A 19068-nucleotide genomic window follows, 5' to 3' on the forward strand; every position below is an offset into this window, starting at 1 on the left:
CAATGACCCGCTACAAATGACCAACAGGTGTTTTGGCTGTGATAATACCACCAGGGATTACACAAACACTTCAAGATATATATTACACCACATACACCACGGGGCGGCTGGCATGTGAAGATCAGGTGAAATTGGCCTCTGCCAATAAATCCTAGGCTCTTCACACTATGCCACATCTACCAGCACCACATGAAAGCCAGTGTGACTATCACCCAACATGGCCATGTGACCACAAGGTGATGGCTCACCTGTTCATTACATCAGGCTTCTGCCCGATGAACAGGTGAGAAGACTCACATTATGAGCAGGTGAGCCATCTCACCTTGCTATGATGTGAGTCATCTCATCAACATGTTGTGACATAATTAAAGATTTAGCTCAGCCAATGCTCACACTGTCACTCATCCAGCCCGATTGATTGTTTGGCCCACTCAAATTGGCATTGCTTTTTTATTGTTGCCCGCAAATTTCAATCTACCCTTTAAATTGATAAAACTACATACCGTACATAAGGAAAACAAGATTTTAAAAGAGTATAACCAGTGAAAACAAAATCAAAAAAGAAAGAACAGTTTTATGGAAAACAAATAGGATGTGGGAGAGCTTTGGATCAAAAAATACAAGCAATAAAGTCGGTGAATATGAGTTGAAGAGACATGTAGTCATAAAAGGTACTACATACTTAAGTACTAGATCTGGACCCAGTGATTGAGCAAGGGAGAGATGATTTGCAGCCCAAGGAAAGTCAGATCAAAATCAAAAATAGAGTCGATCATAGTTTGGCTAATGCAAACAGAATCAATGATCAGAAAAAAATGAACTTGAAAATGATTATACAAATGAGATATAGACAAAAAAGTTGAGACATACCAATGAAATAATTAATCCAAGGAATTTGAGATGAATGATGTGAAGAGAACAAAAAATTAAAATGTGAATGAGTTGGAAAAGAAAAAAAAGCAAACACTCACCAATAAAAGCATGAACGATGGTGACTTATATCATGCTGCTAGGAAAAAAGTAGTAAATGTGAGGTAAAGAATTCAAGAAAAGATGTATGAAAAAAATCTCAATCAATTTCTTTAAAAACTAAGATTTGATTCGATGTTTGATATCTAAAGTTTTGGAACAAGAATCAAAAGATAAATTTAATCGATTCAAATCAGGTTTATGAAGAGAAGCTGATAAGAACTCATCATCATCAAATGTAACTCTTCTTCTGTTGTTTTGTTGTTGTTGATGATGATTATTTAAATCTGAAGTTGAATTAGATCCTTGTTAGTCAACAAAACGATTGATTAAAGTACCATCAGCAAAAAAAACAAAAAGACTTACAGCAATTGATCCGAGTAAGATTGAACCAATATGAGAAGTGCGAAAGCACACAGTCAGTGGATTTAGGCTGATGAGTGACGATAACAAAAAGAGAACAAGGAGAAAGCAGACTTAAGAAAAGATGTGAATCGACAAAATTGGAAAGAAGGATCCCTTCTGATCAATGAGATTGAGACCTGTGACATGTACCCTCATGTACCTGTGACGTCACCCTTATTGCAGGAGCTCACTCCGGCAAAGACCTTACCCACTTTTGAAACCCAGCTGTGACATTGCAGACCCTTCTCTCGATCGGGCCCATTAAAACTACTTCAGCACTGAAGATATCGTCACCATCATCAACTTCACCATACTAACAACAACAAAAACAATGAAACCCATTCAATCACACCATCTCAACCCATTCAATCAAATCCAAACTTCTTAACACCTCCTTCACCAACTACATCAACAAGTAACTCGGTCAACAAACACAAAAACCTTGTAATCAAACAATATCTTTAGCCACTTCATCTAGATCAAAATCATTTTCATCTTCATCTCATCCAATCAGTCCATTTCTATCTAATCATCATGCTTTAAACAATAAATCAAATTTATCATCAAATCCAATAATCTTACAAGACAAATCAAAATTAATATCACAAATTAAATATCATACAATAGAACCTATTTGCTATTAATCTGATTTATCTATTGATTTTGGTTCTGATATTTTAGAATTTTAACTGCTTTAGTTTCAGGCTAAATAGAAAATGAAAGCCATGGACAAGATAAACAACAAAAAGTAAGTTGAATCCTGAACTCAAATCAAAAATCGAGGCCGATTCTATCCAAGAAAATCTGACGTAAATCAACCGAACCAACTATAGTCTTTAGGGTTGATATAGAATTTTACAACATATTTTTTACACTCTCAACGTGATTAGCATGTATTGTGTTTTAAATAGAGATAAAAAATCCATAATTGTTCGAAGTATGAACTATTCTTCGGAGCTGGAGAGACAACAAAAGACGTGGTCTTGTAACATGAGATGCAGCACAAAGATACATGATGAGTTGAGCCACTTGTTTTGAATATGGCTCGGCCAATTCTCTTCTTATTCTGGTGAGAATCTGTTTTTATTCACTTTGCTTTATGAGTCAGGATTGCCACATTCTCAGCACCCAATGTGAGCTTGGATGCAGGTCATCCAAGCTGGTTTGGATGCTGAGCACCTGGATTTCAGGTTGTCCTCAGACAGATTGACTCACCTGTTGATCAACTAGTAAGCCACGTCGGCACAATGTGTATTTTGCTGGATACGTGAAGGCCAGGTGACGGCCTGGGTGAGAACCACGTGGCCTCCCTCACGTGCCTGTCACGTAAAAACATCTGATAATTTCATAGCCCCACCACACGATGCCACTATGCCTCGTTTCAGGTGGGGCCAGTTCAAAGTCACCCTGTGGTGTACCAAGAGCTCCCAAGCCTGGAAAAGTTGAGCAACTGATGACACAGAGCAGTAGAATTGGTCTTTTTTCTAACATTGCCTTGCAAGTGATTGATGTCATAAGTGTTCCAAAGAGGTTGTGGGTATTGTATCTTTACAGGGGAAAAAGTTACAAAACCTTTATGAAAGAGATGTGTGGAGTTGTGTGAGTTTTTCCAGATAATCCAACAGGCCATCAAGGTGTACCATATTAGTACACACTGTATGGTTGTTGAGCTGGCCTGCAGTATTATGAATACAATAATCCCACTCATCCACACTGTGATTCTCAGGCTGAAGTTTCTCTCTTCAAAGGGCATGTGGGCAAACCTGTTTTGGATACTGTGCAAAAGTTTGCAACTGGTAAAGCAGGCTTGTTCACTGAAAAATGACAAATTTTCACTATATCAAGTTGGAGAGCTACTAATCTCAATTGGAAATTGATCAAGGTGAGGTGCTAATAACTTACTGTCAAGCAAGATACCATCAATATCAATCCCATGTTCTAGATCAAAGAATCTTTGGAACTCTCCCAACCAATATGACTGTATTCATGTCTGAAACCCATATGGGCATACACTCACACCTACAATTTGTCCTCTTTTCAAAACATGTATGTATTTCAAAAGAAAACAATGCAAGCCTGTCATCTCACCTGCCCAAAGCATTTCTTCATAATAGGTCCCATTGGCTTCCTTGAGAAAACATCTGATTTTGTCCTTGTCTCCTGGCTGATAGGCAACAGCTGGGTCTATGACCATGACTATTGGAAATACATTCATATCAGTGATCTGTGAAAAAAGTGGATAGGGTATCAGCACACATACCATTGCGCTGATTATGCACATGAAGCTGGTTAAAAATCTCCCTCATCCATTGGATAGGGAAATTTTCTGGGCCAAGTGTGAAGCCCTGCCGTGAATCATGCAGTCAATATCTGTTCACCTGAAAAAAGGATCTCCAAATATCAACATCAAAATCCTGTGAATAGTTATAAATTTCACGCACATTGTTTCTAGCAGAATTGAAGCCTTACATTAATCTTCAATCACCTCTGCTACTTTGAGATAGAGTAAAGCAAACAAAGAGAGGACTCTATCAGCTTTCTACAGTATATTGAACATAAGCAAAGTTTTATATATGAGAAACCTCTTGTAGCCAAATCAGCACTGCTGAAACTCAAGTGACCAGTACAGAACCATGGCTGGTCTGCCAATGATCTGTGAATACTGCTGTGCAACCTCTATTGGGGGGCAGACAAGAAGTAAAAATCCAGAACACCTCCTGAAATCAGAGATATCTAAATTCAAAGTCAGGTAGCTATCGGGTTTTAATCATGCTCCATGTCAGCATTTCTATGATGTGTGTGTCAAAGATTACAAACCAATGATGTCATATTGAAGGGAGTCTTATTCTAGTACTGATACATCCATTCTGTTTGAGTTCAAAATAAAGGCACCATGTGGTCCTGAGGAACAATGATCAAAGTATACTAGAAGAGAGCCATACATGTTGGTGTGCTCCTCTTTACCATATACATCACAAACCCATAGGGTACACAAATCTCCTGAAGCAATTCAAAATGGATCTGTGCCTTCTCATAAGCCAAAAATGGCAGCTATGAGCGGAAGAATAGTTTGCAAGCCGATGTGGTGGTCTTGATACATGAGGGATGGACCACTTGATGTCAAACACAGTGTCTCATTATTGGCCCAGCAAGTGACAGTGAGAACACAAAGAGGCCTTGTAACAGAGTGCTAAGGTGGCCTGGGTAGGCTCAACAAATGTGGAAGATGGGTGGGGCACAAACTGTTCTGGAACCTTGTATCTACGTGATGAGGCATCTAAGATTCTCATGTGAAGTCAAGTAGCTATCAAAGAAGTGGTGAGCTGCTACACAAGTATTCAAAGTTGATATTGTGTGTGTGTGGTAAAGGTATGGGCAGCCATACCCTGTCTGAATTTTGACTTGACTTTCTTCATGAGTAACAATCAAGTTCAGTGAGGTGACATCTCTTGGACTGCATGCTGGGCCATCTAAGCTATGTGTGGCATGTAGATGGTTATTTGCTGATGTTACGTTTGTGGCTCAATAAGTTGGCCAGCAAGCCAAAGCTAGAAATGAAAAACTGACAAAAAAGACCAGAAGGAGAAGTGAGTGCTTAAAAGTCATCACTATGAACCTGACTCAAGGCAGAAGAAAGACTGATTAGGGAAAATCATGAGATATCTGAGACAAAGTTGGTGATAAGTCTCTTCATAACTTATACAATGTTTCCAGCCATTCTATTGTTTCCTTCCCTCACCTGACTCTGGAAATCCACACACACAAACCAGAGTATTCCATCCCGCCCCCTCCTGCATTTAGGTGAGAGACTCTTTGGATTGACTAATGTTTATTCAGACTTATTCCAAGACCCCCTGCATCATGTCTGATTGTGCTATGCTTACCCTTCAGGAAGTGTTCAAACTCAAATGCAAATCACTTCAAAGGACTGAGTGCACCCAGCACCTCAGTGTCTTTGCCAGCAATCTTTTGGTTGTCCACTTTGCCGCGGACATGATGCCAGAAGAAGGTGGTAGGACTCATCTTGCTTGTGTGACACCTGGTCAAGATGAAATTGAAGTCACCAATGTGCGCATCATTTGAACCTAGTATGAACTGGCTTCATTGAGATGCGGGTTTTGTACGAGGTCATCAGAATGCTTTTGTCTGGTAGGAACAATCACGGCCATCACAGAGCCGAAAGAGCAACCTCCTGCGTCCTTGCCCGCCGTAGTTGCTCGAGATACAAAACCTTGATGGACCTGTCTATGCTGCTTCGAGTGGCTGGCAGTAAACCTCCAAAAGTGATCCGTCGCGCCAAGCACATGTGTCGCCCCTGGATCAAAAAGGATTCATGAGGACAAAAGTGCGTGAACAAGTGGGGCAGACTTGATCAGCACACGCTTTGCATCGCGGTGAGTTTAATCTCCTTCAGTCGACATTGCAATCTGACCGTCGTGATGGGAAATTAGACAAACGAGCAGGATATCGCTGAGACAAGTGTACAATCTCGATTCTCGATCGGATGCACGTTTTTTAAATGCACATCCATTGCCGTGGTGGTGGCACCCCGTCTGCCAGTCGGGTATTTACACGGTCCGGGTATGTATACGGCATTTTGGTCAGAGCCGAGTTTGTTGTAAATATCATTTGTTCGTTTCTCTCAACTCAGTTTTATTGTCGGTGTCATCGTTCAAGCTCTGTGGTCAAGACATCAAGACTCTAATGATCGACAATCCGAGGACAGTAGTGCCATGTGTTGTTCCGCAAGAACAAGACGGCGATGCGTCCAATCAGGATGGTCCGATCAGCTTAAATACGGTTGATGAAGCTTTAGACGCTTTCCGCAACGGTGAATGTTTAATCGTGTTAGATGACATGGATAGAGAAAACGAAGGCGACCTGATTGTTTCTGCTGCTAAGATCAGCACCGAGATGATGGCTTGGATCATAAGACATAGCAGGTAAGTGTACTTCGGTCTCAACTTCCCTCAAACTCTAGCCTCTTGAGATCTCTTCTGACAGACTTTGTCCGCTGCATCCTCAACAGTGGCTACGTTTGCATAGCTCTCACCGCAGACATCTTGGAGAACTTCAATATTCCAATGATGGTTGAGAATAATACCGACCCCCACAAGACCGCTTACACACATACAGTCGATTACAAGCATGGTGTGTCCACTTTTCACAAATCCAGCATCCAAAGAGTAGGACACGAGATGATCGACATGTGGTAACCCAGCCATCGCCATCTGCTTGATATGGCTCAAAAAGGCACCACCACCGGCATTTCAGCACATGATAGAGCTCTCACAGCACTCAAGCTAAGCGATAAGACCAACAAACCTGAAGATTTTAGCCGACCAGGTCATATGGTACCTTTGCGAGCAAATCAAGGTGGTGTATTGTCCCGAAGAGGTCACACAGAAGCGGCAGTTGGTTAGTATTGCTGCGACTATCATCTTGTCCCTCCGCGCAAGGAGGTCCGATATCAAGAATAACCTTGATAGAATGCTGATTGCATGGCCAATTCTCCGTGTTCAGATCTATGCAAGCTTTCTGGTTTACCGCCTGCAGGTATCATATGCGAGCTGGTCAAACCTGACTGCCCACAGGGCTCCATGGCACGTAGAGATGATTGTGCTGTGTTCGCTCGACAATGGGGTCTGAAGATGATCACAATTGAGGACCTTTATCACTACCGTCTCAAGAAAGAACGTCAACCTATGTCGACAAGTCAGTCCTCAAGGCCTCATCAAGACTCGACTTGACCACATGATTTCGAGTTACAGTTGTGATACCCTTTTCAAATCGTTGTTTTCCGTGTTCCAATTCACTTGATCGTCTTCACCAAATACCAATCATTGCGAGTCTGTATCATTTTGAAGATTGGAGTGTCAATCAATTATTCGCTCTATCCTAGAGAAGCTTCCGCTTCCGGCTTTCAAATAGGAACTTCTGCGCTACGGTGATCAGTGTCTTCTCATTGATAAGACTGTACCAGAGAAAAACATCGTAGTGTCTGCTAGCAAGCACATTTGTACATACGCGTAATTGCTCTTCTGAATTTAGTCACGTAGCAAGCTACTCTTTTAACCAAAAGGTCTGCACCTTAGCCTGTCGTTGAGGGACTGCATCTTCTCAGGTGAACTCTAAATCATACAAGGCTGACAAGGGCTGGCGTTGACTGTGGTTTCTGGTTGGACATGGTATCGGCGAACACTGAAGAGCTCAATTCGAAGGGGTATCTCGTGGACGAAGGGGCTCGCGATCTGGCGCGATCCAAATCCTCATGATACATAGTCTCATATGTAAGCTCGCCTTTAGTCTTTTGGGGTTGTCCAAGCTTGAAACTTCGGGCCAATGCACCTTGTCCCATCAATTGGTTTGGACTCGGCGCCAACTGGCTGTATCGTGCTCAAAATATCGAATGAGGTGGGTTCGCGCGCAACACTTATTTGGCTCATGGACGGTCGTCCAAATATGATGCTGCGAACCACTGGACCTTGTCAGTCAGGATGGCGCCATGTGTGACTCGAATGAGTATACTGCGTACATTCCAAGCTCTCTCCTCCATATACCGTCAGATGAACCTTGAGGGCAGCGCATTATGTGTTCTTTCTGCAATCTCGGCTTGTGAGGGGCGTGTCCATCAGACGGGCCGATCGTCTCTCATATTTATCCTCGTTACACAATTCTAACATCTATAGTCACTAATTTTTTGACTGCTCGCATGATCAACTAGACGGGTTTACACGTACTCGCAGCATGTGGGCCATAGTCACAGAGTGTTGGAACCTTAGAGGCAAGATTGAGGCTGATTGAGGTGACTACTCATCAGAAAACACTTTGTCTCTTTCCAAAACAATTCTTTTCCACTCGAAACTCAAGCATACTCACGCCACTTTGGTCCTGGATTGAGCCTGTTGACAAAGTTTCAGATGGGTCGAGCTTCTAGACGACAGAACACGTTCCTCTTCTTTACCGGCTTCGTATGGGCTGTCAGAGTATATATGTTTTTAACATTCACGGAAACAAGTAATGAGATATTGTATGACCCACTTGGTAAGTCAACAAAGCGCCCTTGTCGTGTTCGTCTCGTACACTGATCCGGATTGAACCTTTGTCGCAGCAGAAGCTACGTATGATGACCTCGGCGAAGCTTCCTCTGCTGGTAAAGCGAATTATTTGTTCCCGATTAGAGCTCAGATAGAGAATGCACCGTTTTCGAAATTCTCTCCGTCTCTCCCTATCAAAAATCTTTCTCTGTGTTCAAACCTACAATTCTCATGCCTTCAGCACAGGACTTCTGTCCCAAAGACTATCGCGGCGTAGCATCCACTATCGTCCTTCGTCCGACTGCCGTTCTTTTGGATTCCGAAATGCGCACAATCCAGATGCCTTTCAGACAAGCCGAAAATTTTCTTCCTTTCGCCAACAAATCATCGGCTCAAATTCCAGTCGGAGCATTTCCACGCTTACTCAATGTAATCCTGTCGCGTGAAAGTTCTCCAAAGTGTTCGGTGTATGATATAGACACTGCCTCATTTCCGGAAGACCTTGGACTGGATCCGTTTCATGGAACCCCTACAACATTCAGACCTCCAGTACTGATGTGGGGCCTAGCCACCTCAGCGGCTGGCATTGACGAGGCACTTCCACTATGGAAAGATTGGATGAAGGAAGACGATCACATCAAGAAGCGAAGAAAGGGATCTTCAGCATTGCTTCTCTTATCGGCAGAAGATGCACCGGAGACACAGGAACAATCACGTTCACAAATTTCGCAATCTGGATTGAACATCGAAATGGAAGTAGTTCACGCTTCTCATCAGGCACGGCGTTACTTTGCTCTTATCCGCTGGTTATGGTACACGACCAAAGATCGTACGGGTACCGAGGAGATAGATTGGTATGTGTTGTGTGATGACGACACTTACTTCCTGGACACCAAATCGACTCGACATGGCATTTCTTTTATCTTGGCACGTTTTCAAGATCCCAAGAGTTTCCCTTATCTTATCAGCTCTATGAACAAGACGTTGAGCCATACCCAACCAGAAGAGAATGGAGTATCTAGCGGTTCTGGTATATTTATCTCACGTGAATTGATGCGCATGATGAACTTGCCTGGACAATGGGAAGCATGTGACGAAGAGTTTTCTGAGTTCTCAGGAGGTATATCTTCTTTCTCCTATCTCTTTTCCATGTCAAACTTGTGCTCACATAGATAAATTGGCTTGTTCTGGTACAAACCAATTCATATCAGGTCCCACTATCATATCTTGGTGTGCAGCACGTGCACTGAAAGCTAACTCTTTGAAGGACTTCATCTCTGTGATGCCCAACTTACACACATTGGAAGTGAAGGGCGATGCACATGGTATATTTCAAGCTGGATGGGAATTTCTAAGCCTTTATAATTTCCGCACTTCATTTCAGTTCTTCCCAAAATCTCATCATCATGTTCTGAACGACGAAGTTGAAACTGTTAAGTTGATTGGCCTCATCTCTCGGGCAATCGGCTCGGCAAACTGGGGTCGTAGATTCGTCTGGGGCGTTGACAGTGACGAGAACCCAACTGGAGAATCACTTGTGATCTGTCTTGGCTTCAGCATCACCAAATATGCCGCGGGGGTGATGGATACGAATATGTTGAGATCGGTGGTGAGTCTCAGTGGCCTATGTAACATTGGAAGATACCAAGTTTCTCATGCATCACTTTCAATCTTTGACTAGGAGGAAACATTTGATTCAGCAAACTTGACTTCGCCAATTCGTCCCAAACTCGTTGAAGGACTTCAGAAGAATACATACTTCATCGCGGATGCTCAATTTCTCCCTGCTTATAGTCCTAGCAAGAGGTTCACTCAGAAGCCGGTTCCGGAAGTACTGATGATGCGTTATATGAATTCCGACCGAGAGACCCTTGACATTATCTGGGATCCACGCAAACATAGAAATTGATCATAAACATATGGAAGATAGAAAGGGACATCAATACCTCATTAAATTTCTCTATTAATGTATATATTTCAGAGAAAAGCTTTCTGACTGCATTTGTCTGATTCCATTGTAAATCTATCCTTTATTCCCTTCCTCGTTATCTTGAGGATTTATGTCATAGAGAATTCCAATGTAGAATTAATGAGAACCAACAAAAGTGCGCAAAAAATCCAGTTGATGATAGCACAGAGGCATTATCTTCAAAAGTGGACAAAAAGGATGAATAACCTTCACGGTAGCTCATTCAAGCTTTGCACAACTCTGGGGACAAATTCAAATGGTTCCCAGAAAAGCAGAAACACATCCATCGCACAATTTTTTACTCCCTAGCCGTGTGAATTTTCTTAGGGGCGTATAGCTCGCTCTTTGATATCATTGCCTCTTTCTTGCTGATCCAAGAGATCTTGTCCACAGTCCACATAATCTTATACATAACAGTTACACATAACGATGATACATATGTATCGATCTGCGTATGGGTATGGCTTTGTATAGGTCTACATCTTGGGTCGGCTTGTGAAAACAATTTTGGATTTTAGAATGTTTCTTCGGTGAATCTTTTTCTATATGTCTGACTGCTCAGCCAACACTTTAAACAATCCAAAGCAACGTCAATCAGGCCAAGATGCCGTAACCGAGGATAACCCTGAAGCTCAGAAATTGTACCAGGAGTCTCCGTTTATATATGTCCCCACACGTTCGAAAAAGAATAAAGGTCGGCGTGGTAAACCAGTTTGCGCCTATGGCGAACCAGATAAAGGCCGACTTGAAGACGATCGGCTTCCGAATCGCCAGGTTGAAAGTGATTCATGCTTCCCGAGTACGCCAAATGTACTATGTGCGAGGTCGAGTGCTGAGTTCACCTATGTCGAGCGGTCTGCAAAAAAGTCAACAAATCGGCACAAAGGACGCGCATACAAGCTCAACGCAAACATCAAGTCTCCAAAGTCCACGTCTGAAATGCTGCAAGAAAAAAGAGGCACGATTAAAAAAGATCTATGGCTAGAACCTCTGTCCAGTGGGTGTTTAGAGGCCGAATCCAAATTGACTGTCCAAGGGGTGATAAACTGATAGCAACAAATCAATGGTAGCTTGGCTGAAAAAATCGCTTACGCAGTCTCACGCTCCTTCACGGATACTACGTGTGCGATGCTTGGCACTTGGCCCATTCTCACCCGATAACTTGGAACACTTGAGCGAGAACGCAACATCTGACAAGCAGGCAGCAACAATTCCGTCTAACATGTTGCGAGGCAGCCAATACCAACTGATATTCTTTCTTGATGTTATTCTACCTACCTTGAAAGTCAGTTTAGGATTCTTGCAATCACTCCAATTGCTCAGCTGAGAGGCTTTTTTTCTTAGGCTCACAATGTCGCCGCTCAATCAGTCGGCGAAAGTCCCTCCCCTAGTGGTCCAAAGGGGGCTCGACACGATATAGAGATCCAAGTCTCTTTCTACGACCCTGCATTCAGACAGAGTGACAAAGCGTATCTGAGGGGGCTAGGTCATGATGTCCATGACAAGGTATGTTTGGTCCATACACGTCCAATTTTACCTACTCGAGCCGTTGATGGCAGCTGATAGACCATTCCTATCGCTATCAATGGCGGGATCACGTTAGGAACAAGACTTAATGTGTGATGAACATACATTCTTCTACATTCCACATGGTCCTTTGAGCTTGTATGCTGCGCTTCTGCAGGCAAATCACGGTTCAAAACATCCAGGAAGACTAGGAAATTTGGTCTTATTCGGGAACGAACTTACCAATTATCTTGACCTGGCAAATCGAGGAAAGAAAGACTCGTCTTTCACGTCTATATCAGATATATTAGGTTTTTACCCATTCTTGAACAAATAAGCGCGATCAACTCTTTCAGAAAACACTGATACTGCTAATTTCCGTATTGCCGTAGAAAACAATGAGATCGTGTCAAATTACCCACCTGAAGAGCTCACAACGCAAGGAGGCACTACTGTGTTCAATTCCATGTGCTTGCAGTGGTTTCGTACCAATAATCCAGGCACAAACAAAGGTACTGAGACGGATAGATAAGGGTACTCTCCAATCTCAGTAATCAGAATACTCGATGTTTGGCTCGCCAGGACTACTTAGATGATTGATTGGCTTGCGACTCGTCGGGACACTTTCTTATATAAACATATAGGATAGGCAATTCAAGTCTCAAGGGGAGGAGGCATTGTTATCTGCAGTTTGACGAATTGAAGCTTCATTTACTCATACTCATGGTGATGAAAGGAACGAACGTGGAATGGAACGAACGTGGAATCCGCTTGCTGCGTGCAGAATATTATATATATATACGAAGAAAATAAGAATAGGAACTTCCCTGATGAAACTACAAGTATAACAAACATGCTCGACAAAATACACATTTATAGTATATCTGATTACCAAGTAACAATTCAATGGCACGCCATGGTATCTAAAGTCAATGAGAGTGATGAGAGACATTGTTATGTTTTGAGCAACATGCCTGTGATTGCATGTCCGCTATTGGACATTGTAACGGATGACTCGACTTGATTTAACGTTTGTAAATAATGTTTCCAATCTAATAGAATTGCCGAAGGACCGAGAAAATTCGGATGATTTCTGACCATGTGAGATTGATTGACCAGCAGGATCCAATTGCGTTTTAAAAGGCAGCAACGCTGAAAGGCGCGCACTGGTACATTTCTGTTAGATCAATCTAAACTCCAACCCAACCGGGGTACCGGGGCGCTGTTACAGTTGCGGAAGTCTTGATGTGACCAGACGCATGTTGATTTGGTGAAGGAGCTCGATCGTGGTAATCTGAATGTCCCGAACTTTGATGTTCATGATAAGGTGATTGAGCTCTCAGTGGGTCGTATGAAGTAGGTGAAGGTTGGGCTGGAAAAACAAAACCGGAGCTACGGGCTGGACTATGCAAAACAGGCGGGTTTTGCGTCCACCCCTCTTGAGGTTCGAATGTAACGGAGAAGGGAGCGGGTGAGGTACGTTGAACATTGGCGGTTTCACTGTGGTGTGAGATGACGAGCGGTGGAAGGGCTGGGCCAGACCGCCTGCTGAAGCGAAGATTTGCCGTTGGCGTACCCTCTGACCTGAGTTGAAGTGGAGAAGGGGCTACTTGTACGTGCGATGAGTGTGATAATGAGGGATCAGGCTGCCAACTGTTTAATTCATGATTTGTTTGTAAAGACTTTTCATTATCCATCTTGCTCCAGTTTCCTTCAGCAGATTTGGAGAAGGGGCTTGAAGGTGTGCGCTTGTGCTTGACGTCCGACGGACGGTTTGGATTGTTGGACTCCCATGGAAAACCTTGTGGATAGTCCTTTGCGTTGGCAAACTTGGGTCTGTGACATATACATTTAGCCACCGAGATGATGACCAGCAAAAGTAAGATGGCTATTTTGAAGAAGTGTGCAGATATGTGAGTGTGGTAATTCAACTTCGAAAAGTGGAGTGACTAAAGGAAATAACCTTACCTGCGGCGACTGTGATCATGATGGCCAATGGGAAAGCACCATTCGACGGCTGGAAGTATGAATTGAGGTGTGAAAATAAGTCTCCAAAAGTAGGTGCAGTTTGCGGAGCAGATGGACTGGCGGAGGGGGAGGCGGCGGAAGTTGCAGTAGCGTGGGAAGCCAAGCTAGCAGATGAGGTGGGTGTTCCTCGCGAACGTGTCGCTTGAGAAGACGAAGTAGAATTTGACGAGCGGGAAGAGCCCATCGGTGTTGGTGTTGGACCAGAGGCACTAGTGGTGACTCGAGGGCTCGAGTTGGTGTTTGTGTCTGAATCGTTGTCGTTATCGGCATCGGGAGTATCTTGAGAGTCAGCTGTTGAGGTAGACAATGCTGAATGTGCAACGTGTGGTGCGCCAGAGGCGCGACGGGCCAGGTTTGTGACGTTCTTCGAACGCTGATTGGTAGTTCTTTTGGTGCGCAGGGAAAGACGAGGTTCGGATTGAGCTCGAGAGTGAAAACTGTCTATGGCGATCCGTTCAGTTAGCAAACGTGACGTTGTAAGCAGTGTGCCAGGGACCACAACTTCAAGGACGTCACTTTTGAGGTTCGGCGGGGTTTCCAGTGAATTGAGGTGGCCTTCTGTTGCAGTTTGAACAGAAGCGCTATTCCATTTCTCGGCAAGATGTTCTGGTTGAAAAGAACCGCTTGCAGCCGTGAAGATGAAAAAAGGCGAAGCCAAAAGGCCGTATTTGGAAGCTTTCAACATGTTGAGTGCAAGAGAAAGATGACCGCCAAAAAAATATCCGAAGAAGCGAGAGTGGCGAGGAGTTACAGAATTGGGCTGTGGTTGCCTCCTAGTTGGCGTCACAGTCAAGGTGTGAAAATGATTGAAATGATTGTTCGAGATTCGAGACCCACGGAATCGATTTCTGGTACTGAGGGGATAGCGAAAAGTGCTCGTAATAAAGAGGGGAATACGTGCGCTGGTACTGATCAGACGAAGGAGTGTGGAATGAAAGTACAAAGTGCTTTCCCGATGGAGGACGGGATTAAGATAATTTGCGTAGGGAAATATTGTGTGCTTGTGACAAGGAAAAAGCGACTTCCATGGATGGGGGATCACCGCTTGTTGTGCAGGTGAAATCAAGGGCAAAGGGCAGGATCCGGATTAGTTGACGGGCTGCCAAAAAGCGTAGATTGATAACCACAGGTCGCGGACAAGTACGAGGCTTCATGACCGTTATTCTCAACCGCCTGTAACACGAGCCAGGCCTAGCGTTGGGCTTGAACCAGGCAAGAGTTTATGCCTGATAGAGAGGTTCCAGTTGAACATTTGACGCAATAATAGCAAGCGAAAACTCTAACTGCAGTGTGCACGTTGATTGTCAACTTGGAGCCCTTTATATACCACATCATAAAAAAATGTATGAGGCTTGCACACGTAGTTCGCATCAAATCTGGGACGTACTTTGCGATCCCATTCAGACTTCAAATTGGCAATATCTTAAGGCTCGAAGTTAATTAGAGAAGGTCCAACTCAGAGGTTGCGAGTCAGGTTCGATGACCTTAGATAGCGACATGGCTCAATAGGTTCAGCGCGAACAATTTCTTGAGGATAACACGATGAAAACCAGACAAAATCGAGGGGACTTGTGCTTTGCATGTTCTTGGATTTTGAAAACCTTTCCTGCACGCTCAGGCATTCTCATCTTATTGATTGGCACGCCCCTTTTTGCGTTTCCTGGTCAGAGGCGAGCTTGCACTGACAGTCTCACGACTTGGAGTACCTGAACCCACATCCCACAGGGGACAAACTTGTGAGAGTTTCTTTCAGGCTTTCTTGCCATCAAGTGGCTGTTAAACAAGTCCAATCTTTCACAGACACATTCCACTGAATCTAGCTCATTTGATTCGCCGTATTGAACTTTCCAAGAGCCTATGTACTTTAAATCACCACGATTGACACGTAGGATTCGATCCCATTTCGATGTGATACACCACAGTCCAATGAGATTATGACCATGTTAAGCACTTGAATGTGCGTGGATCTGTAATATTTGTGACATCACAAGTGCAATAAACTTCTCCTAGCAGAGTCAAGTTTCGATTGATGGATAGTTCAAGTTCGCCATCAAACAAATTCACCAAACTGTTACCCTCAGGCTCGACTGATCAATTGCTCAGCATATCACTGCGTGTCCTGAAACTTCACAATGACCTCGTCTAAAACAATACTGTAGCTTCATAACTCTTGAACTCTAAAGTGATCAGCTCCTGATGATTACCATCAAAATTGAAAACATTTTCCATTGCTTCCTCCGGACACTAGAAGTATCACTCAAGATCTTGGAGTGTAAAACCGTCAAAGCAGAACATATCACACTGGCAAGTGCAATGTATCAAACGTGAAGGTGTTGTTCTCGGGATTTGCGAGGTGGTAACCTATATCTCAGACTTTCTAATAGGGTTTATATTGTTTATACAATTCCTTCGAAATCTTCTTTTAGACCTTTGCTGCTCTTATCGGGTCTCACAGATGCTTTCTAGGTCTTTCACCTCAAATGCAAGCTGCGAGCTCAAAGCACTTATATGAGTAAGACGAGGAGAGATCGCATTATGAATCTGTGTTATGTGTCCAGTTGTGTACCTATGGTAACTTTTACAAAAATCTCCACATATGTTTCAAACCTTCTTGTAAATCAGTCCTTAAATATCTTGATGAAGAGTTGGATGACGAGTTTCAGTGTCTCTTGCATGAATAATTGTATGGGTATTTTTCTAGTATGTATTCAAATGATGGATGGTTCCTCGAAAAGTAGAACTTTAAAGTCTATTCTGACTAGTAAACCCTCAACTCCCTTCACTACAAAACCTTTTAACAGAATCACTGCATTTGTGGTGTTTTCAAAATGAAGCTCGTATCTATGTATACCTTGATATATTTGTTATCCCAATCAGGAGTTCACATTTATAGGGTCTATAGTATGGCACTACAAAGCATTGAAGAAGAGCCACTGGCTCCAAATATAGCAAGATCATCAAGGCCAAGCCTAAGGCAACTTATGCAAGAATATGGCCACAATGGTAAGCTTGAAGCACTTCTGTTTTCCTGTTGTACTCAAATCATCTCACTGACATATCATCTGTATCTGTAGATGAAGTTGATCCGTGGACTGAGATATCTGAGATATCCGTTGGAGAAGGATCCCCCTACAAGACTAATGCAACAAATAGATTGAAGTCAGAGATAGCCAAAAGTTTCGAGGAAAATTGTGAGTTTTCTTTTCGTTGGACCTCGGGAATATTTTGATGGCCAGTTGAATAACCAAACTATCTCAGTGCACATTAACGATTATCGGGGCTTTGATGGAGAGCGTTACGACAAACACCTTCCTGTGACCATCGCCGGAATTCTGCAATTAGAACACAGCTTATGGGCAGAGAAGCTGATTGAAATTCTCGAGGTCACAGAAGGCGATCTACCCACACAGATCATATTTTTCCAGATTCTCCGACAGCTTCTGAGGTTCTATGACATTCCCTTCAACACAGTGCAAATGGTTTGGAGACACTTGCAGGGAGTGTCGTGTATGAGACATGACGGAAATGAATTTTTTCTTGCCTGGAAGGACGAGGCAAGACTAACTTTAAAAGCCTACGGTAACAAAATGATTGATCATATTGATTCTTGCAAGCCTGGAGAGTGAGTTGATAAGGCATGCTGGCTTGAATTTCAGGGATGTTAAGGTCTGACCGTATATATCATCATTTTCCGAAAACAATCCAGGGAGCTTCTGGACTTTGTAGACACACAGACAGATATGGGAGCTGATGGTTTAAGTCTCGTTGGGGATTGGTCTCTAAAAGATCAGAAAGCTCTTTTTGCCTTTTGGATTTTGAGTGAGCCATAGGGTTCTGTTTCAATCAACGATGTCATAATTACTGAATGTAATCCATTAAACACAGACCAATCTCATTACCCAACATTTAAAAGAAATCCCAAATTGCAATTGTGGATTGAAGCTCAAATTGTCCAAACCAGATTGATCAGACGTATTCAAAGTGCACCACTTGGTTTGCGCTCATTGCGAGCTGCCCGGGTGGAGTCCGCTCTTTCAAAACTGACAACCTACTCAGACATTATTTTGGACTGTCACAACTCACTTGAGGACAAGTAAGTCCCTTGAAAAATATTGGCATTGTATCAAGTTGTATGCCTTTCTTGCTGACATTTAGTATAACACAGTGATTATATGCCCTTCTTTCAGTCCAAAGTCAAAATTCATCCTTATGGTTTGCAACTTGATCAAAGTTTGACCCCCAAGGACATCATAGACATCCTTAAGTTCTGGTCGCAATGTAAGACATCTGTTTACATGATAGCTTCAAGACTTGATCAGTTAACTTGTATCATAAATATTTGTAGTTGTACATGTATTCCTGAAGATGAACAAGTATGGAGAGACACCTTCCCTAGCAAGTGTGATAGGAATTTTAGTAACAAAAAATTCAGAGGAGACAAGCTCTATCATGGAGCAGTTTCTCAAAGTAGATGGAGATGATTCCACCCATAAAGACCCTGTTCTCGCTAGATTTCTTGAATACTTTGCTAAACACGCCCAGTCCCACAGGCAGCAACAGACTGCCCGCAAGGCTCTAACAAAATTTCGAAAACAATATCAACATGATAATTCGAGTTGTTCTCCATGTTCAATACAGTGAGTTGTCAAGTCTTGAATGTACAATTTCTTTCTGCTGTGTTGTTTGTGTGAAAGCCTATCTTTTGTGGGCTTTCCATCATGTTCTTGTCAGTAAGGAGAGTTGCGGTATCAGTCTTTCACTGAGACTCCCTGAGACAATACCTGGCATATACAGGGATAGTACAATTTCTTCTCAAGTGGCGTGTTTTGTTATTCTCTGAAATTCCGGGTCCTACAAAGGTATACGATTGATGGATTGGAAGGAAATAGGATCAAATTGAAGGAATCAAAGGCAAAAAGGAACCTACAATAATTTGTTTAAAACATCGAATCAAGTGGTTGGGTAAGAATGAGGATTGGGAAGTCACATAAGCTCTGTGAAAAGTAGGCAAAAGTGAAGCAAAAGAGACGATATAAAGAAGATTGAAACAATTAATCGCTCCAAAAGAAAATAACAGTCTAATTCTGAATGATGAAAGAAAACTATTCAAGACATCTTTGTAATTCGGTTTGAAAGTCGAGCTTTGAAAAATTT

General features: G+C 42.8%; 6 protein-coding genes across 6 annotated transcripts; 4 read left to right on the forward strand and 2 right to left on the reverse strand.

Moving 5' to 3' along the window:
* Positions 1 to 2948: 2948 nt before the first annotated feature.
* MELLADRAFT_66718 (family 31 glycoside hydrolase) lies at positions 2949 to 3637 on the reverse strand (the record flags this gene model as incomplete). The annotated part of the gene is made up of 4 exons (XM_007414740.1): positions 2949 to 3028; positions 3277 to 3352; positions 3392 to 3598; positions 3635 to 3637. The coding sequence occupies 4 exons, from the start codon at positions 3635 to 3637 to the stop codon at positions 2949 to 2951; spliced, it is 366 nt and encodes a 121-aa protein (XP_007414802.1).
* Positions 3638 to 6078: 2441 nt separating this feature from the next.
* MELLADRAFT_91787 (uncharacterized protein) lies at positions 6079 to 7276 on the forward strand (the record flags this gene model as incomplete). The annotated part of the gene is made up of 5 exons (XM_007414703.1): positions 6079 to 6317; positions 6404 to 6525; positions 6628 to 6792; positions 6898 to 7089; positions 7242 to 7276. The coding sequence occupies 5 exons, from the start codon at positions 6079 to 6081 to the stop codon at positions 7274 to 7276; spliced, it is 753 nt and encodes a 250-aa protein (XP_007414765.1).
* Positions 7277 to 8406: 1130 nt separating this feature from the next.
* On the forward strand, positions 8407 to 10320 carry MELLADRAFT_66720 (uncharacterized protein; the record flags this gene model as incomplete). The annotated part of the gene is made up of 4 exons (XM_007414704.1): positions 8407 to 8418; positions 8556 to 9531; positions 9584 to 10020; positions 10093 to 10320. 4 exons carry the CDS (start codon positions 8407 to 8409, stop codon positions 10318 to 10320), a joined length of 1653 nt encoding a protein of 550 aa, XP_007414766.1.
* A 606-nt stretch (positions 10321 to 10926) lies between these two features.
* Positions 10927 to 12418, forward strand: MELLADRAFT_110593 (uncharacterized protein; the record flags this gene model as incomplete). Its single annotated transcript, XM_007414705.1, has 5 exons — positions 10927 to 11234; positions 11434 to 11665; positions 11725 to 11886; positions 11984 to 12197; positions 12279 to 12418. 5 exons carry the CDS (start codon positions 10927 to 10929, stop codon positions 12416 to 12418), a joined length of 1056 nt encoding a protein of 351 aa, XP_007414767.1.
* A 241-nt stretch (positions 12419 to 12659) lies between these two features.
* MELLADRAFT_117679 (uncharacterized protein) lies at positions 12660 to 14750 on the reverse strand (the record flags this gene model as incomplete). The annotated part of the gene is made up of 3 exons (XM_007414739.1): positions 12660 to 13386; positions 13471 to 13774; positions 13855 to 14750. The coding sequence occupies 3 exons, from the start codon at positions 14597 to 14599 to the stop codon at positions 13077 to 13079; spliced, it is 1359 nt and encodes a 452-aa protein (XP_007414801.1).
* A 2067-nt stretch (positions 14751 to 16817) lies between these two features.
* MELLADRAFT_66723 (uncharacterized protein) lies at positions 16818 to 18259 on the forward strand (the record flags this gene model as incomplete). The annotated part of the gene is made up of 7 exons (XM_007414706.1): positions 16818 to 16917; positions 16989 to 17105; positions 17173 to 17536; positions 17621 to 17733; positions 17800 to 18007; positions 18080 to 18192; positions 18234 to 18259. 7 exons carry the CDS (start codon positions 16818 to 16820, stop codon positions 18257 to 18259), a joined length of 1041 nt encoding a protein of 346 aa, XP_007414768.1.
* Between the last annotated feature and the right edge of the window lie 809 nt (positions 18260 to 19068).

The sequence above is a fragment of the Melampsora larici-populina genome (genome assembly GCF_000204055.1).
Source record: "Melampsora larici-populina 98AG31 unplaced genomic scaffold MELLAscaffold_45, whole genome shotgun sequence".
NCBI lineage: Eukaryota > Fungi > Basidiomycota > Pucciniomycetes > Pucciniales > Melampsoraceae > Melampsora > Melampsora laricis-populina.